Here is a 17,054-nt window from a genome sequence, read left to right as displayed (position 1 = left end):
GGGTACCGGATTGACAGTTCCTGGCTGCTGTTCCCGACTGGTAGTATAGGAGCCCTAACTCTTTGGTAGCGCTTAGAGCGGCTGCTCCATCAACAGTTGCATAATATCGGGTTGTTTGTAGTGCCATGACGCGCATGGAAAGGGACCCTGCACTCATCCCCGGTGGGCTTTCCTGAGGCCACAATCCTAATTGGAAAAAGGTCAGCTGATGGTCTACTTGTGATGCATGTCTGAAGCTCTGCATAACCTCTTGTTTAGCTCCCCCTTACCGAAACTCTTTATAAATTGGGTAACGCTTAACACTAGCCAAATGTTTTTTGAATGAATTAACCCCTTTCTATAAAAGAGAACAAATGTATTTAAAAAAAAAAAGAAAAAGAAAAAAAAAGGAACTTATTTAACGACCTCCAAAACTTAACTAGGTCAGTTTTTGTTTTTTTGTGTGTGAAGGATAAAACGTTATTGACTAGTTTGTATTAGAAAAGCATTTCTTTGCGTTAATTCTGATTTTTATAACTATAAATTATCCTGAAGTGTTTTTTGTTTATCCAAGAGTTTGATGGAGAATTTCGTAGGGCCACAGGTCGATGTGAGGGTAATTCCATGCAGTGACCAGGACGCTATTTTTTTTAATGTAAACATTTTCTGCGAGCCTGGGTTTTGCTGCAGACCTGGTATTAATTTATTAAAAAAAAAAAGGGGGGGGGGGTTCTTTCGGTTATTAAATTTGCATTCTTGTCTAAAATTAAGATTGTTTGATTCAAGGGATTAGAATCCCCCCTCCCTCCATTCTCGTTCTTATCTCTCTCATGTCAACGATTTAAAAAAAAAAAAAAAAAAAAAAAAAAAAAAAAAGAAAAGATATTTTAGTTAGCGGGCTCAATTGAAATTGAAGTTTCAGCCGTGGAAAGATGGATTTCGGAACTTGACAAAATTATCAACCAGCTGGTGTTAAAGTCCCCTCACGAGGAGAGAAGGGAGATATGTCTTGAGGCAGAGCAGTTTTCACCCAAAATAAGAGAAGAGCTGCTTCTGTTGAAGGCCAATCATGTAGTTAAGAAAACCTCCGCCCCTCTGCCTTTACGGATGGGCTTATAATGCCCCAGTTTCAGTGGCTCACCTTCAGACAATAAGTTTGAATTTAGAACCTTTCTACGGAGAATTGATTTCTGTACCTCCAATGTGGGAGAAGCGAACAAGTTATTTCTACTCAAGTCCAAATTAAAGGGGAAAGCTTATGACTTGATCTTCAGCTTGGATGTCACCTCCGACAGTTACATCATAGCCTTGAATTGTTTGCGGGAGAAATACCTGAATCCGTCCCTCATCAAAGATCGTATATTGGAGGAGATAATGCCTCCAACGGTGCACATCTCGAATTTAGAAGCACTCAAGAACTATGTAGAACAGGTTAAAATGGATTTGTCCGAGCTAGATAAGTCCTTTGGAACTGACTTCTTTACAGAGAGTTCCATTTTGGGTATTATTATCGCCCATATATTGTTCCATAAGTTCCCTGTCGGCGTTAGAAGGGAACTAATATCCAGAACGAAGGAACATTTTCCTACGTTTTTATCTATTATGGCTAATTTTTTTGATATTGTAGATTTTTTACAGGCAGCGCCATTGAACACTAAAAAACGTGAATATTTTGCGCCCAATCCGCCACCTTTTTCTTCACTTGAAGTCAAATCCGATATGGCAGCCAGTTCTACTGATAGAACGGTCAAACTCAAAAGGGGTTCAAATGCTCCAAAGCTTAATGATAATGCTGGTTACCAGCACAAGTTTTGCAAATTATGTAAACTAGCAGACCACGCCATAAGGGACTGCACCAAGTATACTTCTTATGATTCAAGGGTTTCACGAGCTAAAGAGCTGCAATTATGTATTAGATGTCGGGGGGGGGGGTCATTTGGAACAAGAATGCAAAGGGAAGAAGGGATTTCCTTACCCCTGTAGTACTTGTGGATTGAAAACTCACTTTTCAACAATGTGCCCCCAAACTTCAAAATCCTTTGTCAGAAAGACTTCCCTTACTGAAGGCAAAAACTATTCCCAGTAATCAAAGTGTCCTTGAAGGCTAAGGGCACCCCAGTTGGTTTTTATTGTATTTTGGACACTGGGAGCCAAAAATCCTTTTCTCAAGCTATTCTGCAGGAACTGAGAGCTAGGGAAGAATTAGTACCTAGGCCAGTTACCATGCCTGTGAATACGATTATTGGTACAAGACCTATGAATCTCCAGGAACTCAATGTCTCCATCAAATTAGGTAATCAGAAACCTTTTCCTTTTGCTGCCCTATTCTCGGACAGCCTTAACTTGAGATTTCAAGTAGACAGGTTCGACGAAATCACGTCCAACATTACGGAAGCTGACTTTCGTCTCTGCCATGGATACAGGGATCTAAATGGCAAGGAGCTACATGGCCTTGTTGGACTAGATTTAATTCAACACATACCAAAATTTCAGTATGGTTGAATGTATTAGTGGCACTGCGTGGAAGATGTCCAATAGAATTATTCCTTTTGAAGATGGGTTTAATTTTTTGAAGCCCGAAATAATTAAAACTCACAATGAGTTGCCTCCCTTTGAACAAGTTTGCAATTCGTTACCCGCTTGTTCCACATATTTGGTGGATAGTGGGTTGAATCCTATCACGTCGTATTCAGACTCCTTGGGCCCCTTTTTTGAAGAGTCTTCCGTTGAACACGGTATAGAGCAATTTCTTTCCTTGGATTACGTAGGTATCAATGAGAAGGCTAAAATTTCTTCATATGATGAAGCAAAGATAGAGGATTTTAAGAAAACCGTTGTGCTTAAAGATAGAAATTATTATGTTGATCTACCGTGGGACTACAATAAGTTGGCTCAGGTAGATTCTAATTATGTACCTTCTCTGAGAATTATGCAGAGAGTGGTAGTCTCCTTGGAGAAGCAAGGATTGTATGATAAATATCTACAAGTGTTTGATGACTATGAAAAATTGGGCACCGTCAAACCTTTCTCTGTTACTCCTGGTGAGTATGCCAAATATTGTTGGATTCCTCACAGACCCGTTTTTCAAGAGGGTCTTGGAGTTACAACTAAAATCTGCCTAGTCTTTAATTGTTCTCCGAAAAAGTTGGGGGAATGGAGTTGTCCGAATTGTTCGGAAAACTAAAAAATTTAACCCCAGTTGTTGCCATTAGACTTACGTTAAAATATAATTCTTAAAATTACTAATATTGGCAACCCATAAAAGGTAAATTGATTATAAAACTAACTCATAATTCCCTTAACTAAAGATGCTAAACAATAACGGTTTGTTAGTTCCTTGCAACTGATTATTTCAAATGTTCATTAAGTGACATAGATTAATTGTAATTAGTATTAGAAAAAAGTAATAGATACCTATTCCTTTTTCTTTCTTCCCTTGGCAGTGTGTTGGAAATTGTACATGGAAAAGCGAGCCTGATTGGTTAAGGCGCTGAATGCCATGGTTTCTTTTTCAGGCCTTTGATTGGACCGCTAGAAAACTTCCTGCACGTGCAGTTTTAAAACTCAGACATTTTCGTTCTCTTTAACAAAATTCCTGCTAGGGTGTAGACGTCAAAAAGTACCTCCCCCAAGGGTAGCCCTCGAGGTCAACCATTCCCTTTTTTTATCCCTTTACCAAGTATTTATTCCTATTATGATAGGAATTTTTAGACGAACACCGTCTTTCCTAGAACTGACAATTCAACACCGTTTATTGGAGTTTCATTCATCCAGATACCATAAATAAATCGTGTCTGTTCACTTTTACCAGCTTCCTCGAAGGGAAGTAATTCTACACCTCAAGAAAACTACCAGACTCTCACAGACGCAAGAAATGGGCATATTTTTTGCAACCCCCCCCCTTAGAAGACTGAATTTCTTCTCATGTAAGGCTTGCTTCATTCCATTGTCCTTTTTCAGCACTCTGCCGAGTTCTAAAGTGTGTAAAGAAATTAATTCTCACATTATATAGAGTGATGTGGTTCTCAGTTGATTAACTGAGTCGAATATATACTCGACAGTCAAAAGAATAAAAACAATATGCTGTTGTCATAGTCTAATTATTACGAGTAAATTTTCTATTCGTAATATTTCGATCGATGCAATTCCGACATTCCTCGGGTACATCATTTCGAACTTTGGAATCTTTAAGCCCAGTTCTGGAACCTGGAAGAAATTTCAAGCATTTATTTGAATAGTCAAGAAAATAAAAAGAATAAATAATATATATATACACACACACACAACAAATGTTACCAAATGTAAGCTAAGTTACTCTTCTACCTACCCCGATAAGGATTGTTTAACTTATTTTAAAGTGTGGTTTTACTTAATTACCAAAGTAATGTCAAGCCTGATGAGTTAGAACAGGGAAAAAATGGCGGTTTTCTTACAGCCATTTTGAGTCTCGATGATCGCTCAAAGATCGAAAATTAAAGAAAATACTGGTAGAATATTATATTTTCGTATGCTTGATGACAATTATTTTTGATATAAAATACATTATTAGACCCTAAGGCTGAATGAAATAAAACCCCAAAAAATTTCATTTTTATTTTTTCAACATTTTTTATTAGACTAAATGTACAACAATCAAGGCCGCCCACTTGTTTTGAAAATTTGGCCTTTCTATGGCTTGCCGGATTGGCCTTAGAAAGGCCAAATTTTACCTTTTTACACTCTTGCATGGACCATGGTTCCACGCAAGAGCGTAAAAAAGGCCAATGACAAGCATTAGAAAGGCCAAATTTTCAAAACAAGATGGCGGCCTCGATTGTTGTACATTTAGTCTAATAAAAAAATGTTGAAAAAAAATAATAAACATTAAATTTTTTCAGGTTTTATTTCAGCCTTAGGGTCTAAAAATGTGTTTTATCTAAAAATAAATAATTTTCATAAATTGTTATCTGTCAAATAATTTACGCCGCTGAAATACACATTTGCCAAAAATTCCGTTACAATTTATTTTATTCCTTTGCTTATTTCAAGAAATACAATTTGAAAAAAAAGTAAAAATTAAAAAAAAAAATCGTTTATTTTGCAGATGACATTGCGCAAAAACTTTGTAAACACGAGGTGACGCAACTTATTCTGATAGATAGAACAGTAAATTAGCTTCATTTGATAACATTTATTGGGTTTGTATTACTGCACACAGATTCGAAAAAGTTGTCAAAAAACAAATATATAACAAATAAATGTTATCAAAGGCAAGATAAGTTATCTTTCTACCAAACTGGATATAATTTTTGTGTTTTTATTCAATTTAACATGTTTATTCAGCTCGAAAAACACGCAGTGTTTTTTTACAGTTGTATTGGAAAATTCAAAATGGCGCCCAACTCTCTCTTTAACACGGTAAGTCCAGGAAAAGGTGTTGTAAATAATAAACTAGACAAAACAGTAAACACTGTTCAAAATTCGCTCAATATATATTACCATGACATAAGTTGACATATATTCACTGTTTTTAATAGTGTTTTGTCTAATTTATTATTTATAACACCTTTTCCCAAACTTACCATGTTAAAGTGAGAGTCAGACGCCATCTTGAATTTTCCAATACATCGGTAAACACTGCATTTTTTTCGAACTGAATAAACATGTTACATTGAATAAAAACACAAAAAATATATCCAGTTTGGTAGAAAAGTAACTTATCTTGTCTTTGATAACATTTATTTGTTATATATTTGTTTTTTGACAACTTTTTCGAATCTATGTGTACAGTAATACAACCCCCATTTATTTGTTGTATGTATTTTTTGCTTTGTTGATTATTGTAATAAATGCTCGAAATCTCAAACTGAACCACGGAGATATATTGTTCTTATTTCATCCACATGGACATAGAGAAACAGCGTTAATCAGTTTAAATGTCAATCTTTCAGACATTTGAATGCGAACTAAAAACATAAATGGTGCTTTCTTTTCCTTCAGAATATTGACTTTGTTGTTGTTTAGATAGGATTTTGAAGTTAAATTCAATTTTTACGATATCTTTGAGTTTGTTTCTAATAATATTATTCTTTCAGGACGGTCCGTATTCTGCATAAATATCCATAAATTAACACTTCTATATGGAAGAGAACACCCCCCCCCGTTTATTAAAGAAAGAGTTTAATTCGAAATTCCGTAAAACGTTCCAGAATTCAAAGATTCAATAAATCGAAAATAAATAAATAAATAAAATGTACCCGAAGAAGGTTGCGGCTGACATTGGTCGAATTACAACTAAAAAATGAAATTGAAATCAAAAGAATGGCTGAGAAGATACGACGGATAACAATAACGAAAACGGCTGAAATAACCCTTGAATGCGAGCCGAGCCACAGGCGCTAACGGGACATTTGGAAACTGCTACAAGGGGTAAAAAAAAAAAAAAAAAAAAAAAAAAAACGCTACATGGAATCAAGAAAATTGAAATCGTATAATTGCAAGTTAATCCTATACAACTTAAAAATAAAAAATAAAAATTAAAAAAAAGTAACGGCATCAACTAATACCACACCAAATACTCGAAGGTTAAGGGAGGATGGAAAAGACCGAGGAGAGGAGGAGCACTAACCAGACCTCCACTGGATGAGTGCAAGAGGATTGGAACCTTGGGGAGGCTTATTGCCGCCCAAATCCCAGTTAAGACCAATGGTCGTTACCAACTATGGTAAATAACTGTTGTGATAACGCAAATTAATTTGCAAATGTCATCAAAAGAGGTGGAGAGTACTGGAAATCTGGGAAGACTTGTCACTCAGACAACTGAGAACACGAACACCACAAGTTGTTCTTTAGGAAAAATCTATGATGATGGTATGTGTGAAAAAGTGAATAATAAATACAGGCTCTTTTATAGAATTTGATTTATTTATTTATTGCTCACGTTCACCCCTATCAAAGCATATCACCACTTGGGACTATTTGGGACCGTGCATAGGAAAGATTAACAAAATGTTGATATACGTTACATTTAAACTTCTGCATATCAGTACAGTCGGTAGCAAGATGGGAATTCCAAAGTCTAGCTGTTCAAGGGAAGAACTATTAGAGTAGAAAGATTTCTGGCATTTAGGGACCTCAACAGTGAAGGGACAAGGGTGAGATTTTGTTGCTAAGCAGGTTTATCGGGGATATGTACGTCGAGGGGGCATAAATGCAACGAGTTCAGAGCACATTCCATTAAAATATTTGTAAAACAGACACAGAGATGTATTGCGGCGATGGAACAGGGGGTTGGAGCTTGGTTGACAAAGTGGGACCTATTAGATTGAAAACTTTTTTGGACCCTAGGGAGAGACTAGTAGTAAATGCATTGCACCAGTGCACCACCCAAATGTGGCAACAATACTCCATGCATGGGTGAATGGTGATCTTGTAGCGGTACCGGTTACTCTCAGGTGTGAGTAGTCTTCTAGCACGATAGAAGGAACCTACCTTCTTTACAGCAGCCTTAGCAATGTCCTCAATGTATTTGTTCCAGTTCATATTGTCCTTGAATTGGCCGAAGAATTTGAAGGAAGAATTCTCAGGTAAGGTTGTGATTAGAACCAAACCGACTTTTGCCGCACTAAACCTAAAACTTACGTTAGGATGAATTTAGGATTGTAAAAACAGTTGGATTCTAAATCTGTAAAAGCATCAATTAAATAACAAAAATTTTGGAAAAAAGTTTTAATTTGATAAGAGGCCCCGCATGAATGATAATATGCTACAAAGCCCGCATAAGAATCAAAGAAACCAAACTTGGATATTTATGAATATTTCATCTCTCCTTTGGTATAGGAAGATGAAAGTGTCGTATCTGTTTGGTCTAAGTAAGACATTTTCCTAAGCATTACCCCCCTCCTTTCGGAGAGAAGTTCATTGTTGTCAATTGAGTGCCATTTACGAGAGAGTGTCAACGAAACCATAATATTTTGTGTCCATCCTTAAAGTGTTGTCTTCTATAAACTGGATTTCCCCTTCCAAATTAAAAACAAACTTTTAATCTAACTTTGCCCTCGTGGGGAGAGATAAATAAATAGGGATTTTAGTACCGGCTAAAATAGCTGTGAAGCAAACAAACACATCGAATACGAACCGATTATTAAAATGAAAAAATCTCAAATAACAACAGCTGATAGATTTCGTTTGATTGATAGAATCGAATCGACATGATGTTCTTGGTACCTACCTGTAAGAGGACATCTTGACTCAGTCCGGATAATCTAAAGAGATCGGATGCTTTCGAACCTGTCACTTTCCCAGATCCTTCGATATCACAGTTCTGAAAAAGTTCCCCGTAGAAGTTCTGCTCCTGTTCGGCCAACTTAACACCTTCCATAGTTTTTGTTTGTGTGTGTTTCGGGGCTACAACTTTAGAAGTTTTTATTCCTTTAGTGGTAGACTGGGATTTGTCGGGTGTTGCCACCTACAACAGAGCGGTCGACAAAACACCAAGAAGAATTCAACAACCCAGGAAAATCAAAACAACAAAAAATATATATATAATAACTTTAGAGAGTCGACAAGAGTTTAGAATACACTGAAGTTTTTTTTTTATGTTGATTTCATAATATCATATCCAGTCAGAGATATAGATATACGACATTATGTCGTCTCATTAGGCGACTGTTTTAGGCCTTTAATTTGCGATGTGAAACAAGCTAAATTGCGGACAGTGCCCCATTGTATTAAAATTAGCAGCAGGCCACGCCATCTTGGTTATTAAAGTACCCGGATGAGAAGGTCCGCATTTTATTGCATCAAGACCGGGCTTATTTATTTATTTATCATTTTTTTTTTTAATCTAAATCTATGAAAATTGAGGTTTAAAAATAACATTATTTTTTTTATTTTAAATGTAAATAAAGTATATCTTTTTTTTTTAAATTGTTGCTTAACTTCTTAATTTAGCGCTGCTAAATTTTAGAATTATTTGAAAAGAAAGCGTAATAAAATCCAGATATTCATGCAAACTTTAAAAACATCTTGATGTAATTTTTTACGCAAAACTGAATAAATAAATATCAAAGTTCGCACAATTATTTTTCAAAGTTATAGTTTTTTGTTTTGTTTTGTTTTTGTTTGTTTGTTTGTTTTTTCATTAAAAATCATGGATGAGTAAAGCTAAAACATTATAAATAAATCTAGTAAATCATTTTATCAACATTACATGTGTTTTATTTTACAGGATATAAAAACAACTGTATTTAGTTTTCTTTTTAGAAAAACAAACGAAAAAAAAAAACGATCAATCGATTTGTCACGATAGATTGTGAGATAACTCGACATTTCTAATTCAGTTTTCAACCGATTATTTATTTAAAATAAATTATGACGGTTATAAATTAAATTAAATAACTAAACATTATGCTTTACAATATTAAAATTAAAAAGTAATTTAAAAAAATTGTTAATATCAAAATAAATAAATAAATACCCATGATGCAAATGGGTTAAAAAAATTGGCGCGAGTTGAATGTCGTGTGTCCTTTGTTTTGTGCAGCCTCAGAAATCAAAATGACTGATAAGGATGGTGGTAAGAATTTAGTTTCAATTTTAAATAATTAATTATTTTCTTTCGAAAAAAATAGATGGCAATCATTATTGACAAGCGTTTGTTTAATTCAAACTTTAAAATTTATTGTCATTTTTAGATCTTATGTTCGTAAAAAATCAATTTCCTTCCTCGCTAATGTGATGATATTCGTCATTCTAACAACATGGAAGCATCTTAACTTTCTTTTTCTTGTTTTTAAATATTTTTTATTTATAATGCGGGTAAATATTAATTATACGTTAATAGTGTAAGCTTTATAAAGCTGTTTAAGTTTTTATATATTTAAAAAAAATGTTTTTATTTTCCAAATTTTTAATGTCGGCGTTTTAGATCTTGTTTTCCCACTTAAATTCTAAAAAATTGTTTTCAACAAAACTTTTTTTAATTATTAGTAAATTTTGATTTTAGTTTAGCTTTTGTTTATGTTGATTTGATTTTAGTCTGTTTACCTCATGAAATATTATATGATAAGATTGTCCATTCCTTTTTTTTTTTTTTTCTTGTGTTGTCCGCCATTAATCGCTTTCCTTCTTTTTCAATTTTCTCTTCGATTTTCTTTTTTTCCCTCTTAAACTCCGATGAAAAAGTAAACGTGCTGCAAAACCTTTTAATGGCTGCAATAGTGCAAAGCTATTTAAAAAGTCATTTTAACAATGCTGAATTCGATTCCGTTTTATAATTGATCCGGTTATAGTTGAAGAATGTTAGTCAAAAATGTCTACACAAATTCAATGGAGAAAACGAAAACGGAATTGTCATTAAAAACATTTTTTAGTTTAATCCATTTTCTTTAAATGCAATATTTTTGGTAAAAATGTAATAAATTAAAGTGATGAGGGTTTTTTATTTTTTGTAACCTACTTGTTTGCTAGGGGTTTTCGGGTGTGCTGAAAACTAATATCGCATTTAAAATTGGGGCCGGCAACTAGTTTTCACAATACTGAAAAGGGGCATGTTTTGTTTTACTAGGTATGGGCGGACAACGATAGGGGGACCGAGTTTTGAAAGCCGATTTATCATAATTTGTTTTTTAGGTTTCCGACTACTTTTTGATTGTATTTGAAAGATTAAGGACTAAACTTAATTTCCAAAAGGAAAAAAGGTTTTTTTTTTTTTTTTTTTTTTTTTTTTTTTTAGATTAGGTCCACCTCCACAATTTTCTTTTAAATGACACCCTTTAAAGGTTTTCGACTATGCTGAATACGAAAATCACATTGAAATTGTGCAGAAATAAGTAGTTATCGAGATATAAAAGGTTGTATTATGCATTGTATTCTTTGGCGGCCATCTTTTTTACGCGCGTGCGCGCGTCATAAACAAATCTACTTATCTATGACTACACTGCACGCGCGTAAAAAAGATGTCCGTCAAAGAATACAATGCATAACTTTTTATATCTCGATAAGTACTTATTCCTGCAAAATTTCAATGCGATTGTCGTATTCAGCATAGTCGAAAACTTACAAAAGTCGTCATTTAAAAGAAAATTGTGGAGGTGGACCTAATCTGAAAATTTACCTTATTGGCCAATATTATATAAAAAAAAAAAAAATATGATAACCTTGAAAGTTCACATGCTTTCGTGCAAGGAAATTATTAAAATCTTGCATATAAAAATATGTGAAATCTATAATTTAAAAATATATATATTTTTGCTATTATAATTGTTTTGTGAAAATATTAAATAAACAATGCTTAATTCAATGGTAATATCGGTAGTTCGAGATATCTATTTTTCTTCGAGTTATATCAAAATCATTAATATGGACTTTAGGAGCTTTTTTCATAATGCTCCTCAGGAGCATTGATTACTGTACACACAATAACCCTTCTTTTTACAGGAGCTCCTGTAAAAAGAAGGGTTATTGTGTGTACAGTAATCAATGGTATAGTATTGTAGTAATCGTTAGTATTGGAGATTTGATAAAGGGTCTTACTTAAGGGGGGCGGTTCATCAGGAATTCGTTTATGTTGGATTTGAAGACATCAAAGTTGTAGTCAGGTGGGAAACAGGCAAACAGAAGAGTTCCACAAGTGTGCACTTCTAAGAAAGAAGCTTTGTTCATGGAATCTAGGTTTTGATTTAGGCACAGATAAAGAGTGTGGAAAATTATTGATAGTGGTTTCAGCTAGACTGGTGTTTACCATGAAAGATTGGCGGCGGGGGGCAGAGATTGGAGCTCAGGCGAGCACTTGCCATGGAAATAACGATAAAACAAAGACAGGCTCACAACATCTCTTCTGTGGGAGAGAGGTTGCAGGAAAGAGAAAAGGGCATCTCCCACGAAGTCTATTTTGTGCTCTGTCAAGACAGGATAGGCTGTTTTTAGCAGCTCCGACGTGGCAGTAGTACTCCATCCTTGGACGTACTTGGCTTTTATATAGATAGAGAATTGCATCAGCAGTAAGATATCTTCTGGAGCTGTAGAAGGACCCCACCATTTTCCCGGCGAGCTTGGCAACAGACTTGATGTACGTGTTCGATTTCAGATCAGGAGTAAAGGTCAAACCCAGAAGCTTGTCAAAACATGAAACCTCCCCAAGACGAGAGCCATTCATTTCAATTGATGCCAGATGGGGATCAGAGCATTGATAATGTAAAGATAGGAGCTTGGTTTTAGATGCATTAAAGGTAATCAGGCACCTTCCCCCATTGTACCACGCGCTCAAGATCAGAGGAGAGAGAATCAGAGAGAACTTTGTCATTTACAGTCTTAGATGTGCTATCATAGATAGAAGTGTCATCAGCATAAATGTCTACGAATGATGTAAGGATGTGTTTTGAGAGATCATTGATGTAGATCAGGAAGAGAGTTTGGACTGGGGTGAACTCCTGAGGAACTCCATCATAAATACTGTGAGCCTCTGATTTCTGCCCATCAATCACTACTCTTATGAGCCTATCAGAGAGAAATGATTTAATAATTGAGAAAATATTTCCAGTTATACCGTAGCTGGAAATCTTGTGAAGTAAGCCTTTATGCCATACCTTATCGAAGGCCTTTGATATGTTAAGAGCAATTGCCCTAGAAAGGAAGCCTTTGTCAAGAGGTTCACTAATCCTATGAGATATAACCGTTAGCACATCTGCTGTAAATCTAGCAAAACGGAAACCATATTGCATGTCAATAAGAATGTTATTTCTACTGAGGTGGTTGACTACTTCTCTATCTAATATGGATTCCAGCAGCTTACTGATGACACACAGGAGACTTATTGGTCTGTACTGAGAGGGAGACGACTTATCTCCTGGATTCTTAAATACAGAGTATACTGATGAGGTTTTCCAGGGTGTTGGAAATCACTTCTTAAGGCAACACATAAACAGTTTTGTAAGTATGGGAGCAAGTTCTTGTTGAAGCTTTTTCAACACTATAATTGGAATGCCATCAGGGCCAGTTGCTTTACTGGAATCAAGGTTCTTGATTAGCTTGGCGACCTCACGCACAGATATTTGTATGTTACCTAGCGTGTTGTCTGTTATAGGAGGAAATACGGGGAGTTGATGGCCTTTATCGCATAGGGTAGAATTAGCTGCAAAGTTCTTGGCAAATAGTTTGGCCTTGTATGATGCTGACGAGATGACCTCCGGTCCATTCAAGATCCTGTTTGCTTTTTGCCAAAACTGGTGGGAACCAAGCCGCTGCTCAGTTACTTTGGATTTAACGGACTGAGCATATAGCTCTCTTGCATTTTTTATTAGTCTTTTACAGTGGTTGCTGGCAGTCCTAAAAGCAGCTTTAGTCTCAGTACATCTATTATGTTGGTAGCTATGGAAAAAGTGATTTCTGTGCACGATGGCAGCAGCACATTCTGGGGAGAACCATGGTTGGCTGTTAGGTTTTGGTTGGAATTTTTTGGATTGTATGAATCGGTCTATGCCTACAATTAACCATTCTGTCAGATCTGATACTATAGAGGACATCCTTTTTAAACTTGGAATGCAGAGGTAAATCAGATATGAATGTACGGAAGCTATCCCAGTCAGCCAAAGAGTATCGATATACAATACGGTGGAGAGGTACGTCTGAAGACTTATTACATTTCATTTTTATCTTAACTGATACAACGAAGTGGTCGGAGGATCCTAGATGAGATAGAACTGAACATGAACATAGCTCAAGTTGGGGAGGTCTAGAAGGTGTGCATACTGACCGGTAGTATCGGGCACACGGGTGTGTTAGTGAACAATCTGAATGAGGTCATAGGCAATGGCAAAATCATGACAGAACCTCCCCTCATCATGTTTTATTTGAGTGGGTCAGCCATTCCACATTATGGACATTGAAGTCACTGCAAATGTGAATGTTGGATGAAGGATGAGCAGACAGGATGTGGTCAATTTTTTCAGATATACTCTTAAAGATAGTAACCCCGCTGTTGTGGGGGAGATAGAGGGCAAATATAAACACGGTGGTGTAAGCAAGTGCAACCCAGAAGCATATATAAGGTAAATTAGGGTCTTCTCTGGAGATATCTTTACCACACGGAAAGCCATCTTTAATGTAGGCACATATTCCATGCCCATTGCGATCTTGGGGGTCAGATTTAGATGTTATCCTCTAATTATGAACTCATTTAGGGAAGTGGCCGGCCCTATGCCAGTTTCACTTAGAAAGAATATGTCCGGTTTAGTCTCCTGTAATTGTGTTTCAACCTCTGGAAGGTTGGAACGTAGACCCCTGATGTTGGAGAAAGAGACATGGTAGTAGGGTCTACGTTGGAGGATGGGGTTCTAGGTTTATTCGTGTGTTATTGTTACAAATTATGCTTTAATGATATATATTAAAAAAAAAAAAAAAAAAAAAGCAAAAATAAATTCTTGCATTTTTTTTTTTTTTTTTTTTTTTTTTTTTATTTACTACTGAAAACCATAACTTTAAAGTTATTTTTTATTTAAACAAAATAATACATTTCCACTTAGATTTAAGTAAAAATAGTTTATTATATTCCATGATCATTATTTGATAAATACTGAAAAATTCATGAAAATTGGGTAATTTCCTGATTTTTTTGGTGAATTTTTAAGTAAAGGGAGTGGTCAAAACATTTTGAGCGCCGGCATTCATTTTGCCCGTACCTATAAAGTACCAACTAAAGACTTTAAAAAGTTGTTTTTTATGGGTATTTGTATTTTCTTTTTTCTCACTCAAGGGAGTCACCACTTATCAAGGCCCGAAGGCCACTCGCATATAAGGGTTAATGAATAATGAATGTATGGTGGAAATCAAGTATAACTTGATTGGGGGGGGGGGGGCTCAACAAGAACTTGACACTGAACTTGAAAATGACCATATTGTAGTCAGCTGGATGGCAGACCTGGAGAACAGTTCCAGAGTTGGGTAGTTCTAGGGAAAAAGCTTTGTTCATGGAATCTGCATTTAGATTTCGGCACAAATAAAGAGTGCAGAAAATTGTGGATAGTGGTTTAGTATTTTTGTTTCTCTCTGTTCTGATCTGGAGCACATACTGCAATGGTGAAAGATGTGGCTGATTACTTTTGATGCATCTAAAATCAAGCTTCTCATTTCACTGCCAATCCTCGGATCCTCACTTTGCCAAAATTGAAATTAATTACTCTCTTCTTAAAGAAGCCCTCTCCTTTGATAAGCTTTTAGGTTGGAACTTCACTCCAGACATCAAATAGAAGACTTGCATTAAATCTGTTGCCAAGGTTGCTGGAAAGACAGTTCAATCATTTTGCCATTCCAGAAGATCTCTTGCTCCCGATGCAATCCTCTATCTGTATATTAAGGCTATAAGAATATTGTTCGCACATCTGCGAAAGATGGCTCTCTGAGTACCCTTTCTTGCTTTGACAGATTAAAAACAGAATCCAAAATCTAGTGTGGAACGTCCTCTTCTCTTTCCTACAGACTTTCTCAGTCTTTCTCTATCCTTTTATTTCATGGTAGGTTCTCAACTGGGATCCAATGTATAGTCTCCCAATCCCAGCAAAACATTCATAGTGAAAACTCGTTTGACTACAACCACTGTAAATATTTTTCCTCTGTGTACCTAAAACTAAAAAAAAAAAACTTCCACAACCAGAATTTATTTCCAAGAAAAGTCAGTCTGTGAAACGCAATACAATGAGGTTGCTTGTTGACTAGCACCTGATCATTTTTAAGAACTAGCTGATCGGTGAAAGGGTTTGTAGTTTTAATTATATACTAGCAGATGCACTTAAGCTGAGTAGCCCTTAGCAAGTAAGGTGCTGTCTCACCACTGGCCACCTACCTCATGCTCATGGGGTGCATGGTGCATAGGATTCTTGTTAAAAGTGGGCAGATATTAATGCCCAAAGCAATTTAACTGAACTCAAAAAGAAACTGGCACTGAAGCTCGGGTGTTGGAATGTCCATACAATGCTTAACTCCACTCTGACATGCGGAAAACCGCTGTTATCAATAGAAAACTATTACACCTTTAGATAAACATTGCTGCCTTGCAGGAAACCCGTATCAGATTCAGGGAGTTGCATAGGGCCAAACTACACTTTATTTTGGCATGGGAAGAATGAAGATGAAACAAGATAACATGGTGTTGGCTTTGCACTCAAAAATTCTCTCCTCAACAAGGTCCAGTTAGGTAAAATTGCAACTGCCTACGTAATGTTATGTCAACACCATAGATGGACCTATCACTCTGATGTGTCTATGCTCCAACTGTCAGCAATCAATGACACCAAGGATGCATTCTATAATGAACTTGACACTTACATTCAAACTTTCAAGAATCATAAAATCCTGATAGTTATGAGTGATTTCAATGTCAGGAATGACACAAAGTTTGACCCACCCACCTAGGACACTTCGGAGTAGGAAAGTGCAATGAAAAAAGGCAGATTACTAGAATTCTGTTCAATGCATGACCTCTGTGTAACCAACACTTGTCTATAGAGTATCCTGGAGGCATTCAAGATCAAAACATTGGCACCAACTCAATCTGATTCTCTCCAGAAGAAAGTTCCTACCCAACTTCAGTCACTAAACTTATCAAAATGCTGACTGTGACACCGGTCATTCACTCGTATGCTGCAAAGTTAAACTACAAAGAAATTCTTCCGCACCAAAGATCGGTGTAACCAAGACAGGGTCAGACAGTTTGATGCCAATTACACAGCTGATTATATCTACTCAGCCAGCTCGGCTAAAGAAATATGGGAAAATCTGAAGAGGCTGCAATCTTAGCTTATAGGAGCAAAAAGGTTGGACAAAACATTGACGGGTATAATGCAAACTCTGAGAAACTAGATCCTTTCATTAAGTCCAAAAGGAGAACTCTCAACTCCATTCAACAAGCTGCAAATACTGGAAACACCAGGTCAATATATGATGGCATTAAGAGAGCAATTAGTCCAAGCGCTGTAAAAATTGCTTCTTTGAAGTCCAAGACAGGAGAAATTCTTACAGACAAATCCAAATGACTTGACAAATGAGTTAAACACTTCTCTTCTCAACAGAAAACAAAGTAAGCCAGAGCGCCCTTGATAGCA

General features: G+C 36.0%; 2 protein-coding genes across 20 annotated transcripts in view; one reads left to right on the top strand and one right to left on the bottom strand.

Annotated features, from left to right (window-relative positions):
* The window catches only part of LOC145285776 (ralBP1-associated Eps domain-containing protein 1-like), a 309,459-nt gene extending 300,727 nt beyond the window's left edge, over positions 1-8,732 (bottom strand). For all 16 annotated transcript variants that reach the window (XM_080134142.1, XM_080134129.1, XM_080134137.1 and 13 more), the window contains exon 1: positions 8,189-8,732. In XM_080134142.1, the coding sequence (XP_079990268.1) occupies positions 8,189-8,338 (150 nt within the window). In that variant the 5' untranslated portion in view covers positions 8,339-8,732. The remainder of the gene's footprint in view (positions 1-8,188) is intronic.
* A 648-nt stretch (positions 8,733-9,380) lies between these two features.
* Positions 9,381-17,054, top strand: part of LOC145285779 (histone-binding protein RBBP4) — a 46,267-nt gene continuing 38,593 nt past the window's right edge. For all 4 annotated transcript variants that reach the window (XM_080134147.1, XM_080134146.1, XM_080134145.1 and 1 more), the window contains exon 1: positions 9,381-9,535. In XM_080134147.1, coding sequence (XP_079990273.1) covers positions 9,517-9,535 — 19 coding nt within the window. In that variant the 5' untranslated portion in view covers positions 9,381-9,516. The remainder of the gene's footprint in view (positions 9,536-17,054) is intronic.

This window comes from Euprymna scolopes, chromosome 10 (genome assembly GCF_053919585.1).
Source record: "Euprymna scolopes isolate OS-2025 chromosome 10, ASM5391958v1, whole genome shotgun sequence".
NCBI lineage: Eukaryota > Metazoa > Mollusca > Cephalopoda > Sepiida > Sepiolidae > Euprymna > Euprymna scolopes.
The sequence above is the reverse complement of the archived record's forward strand: the minus strand, read 5'-3'. Positions and strand labels throughout refer to the sequence as shown.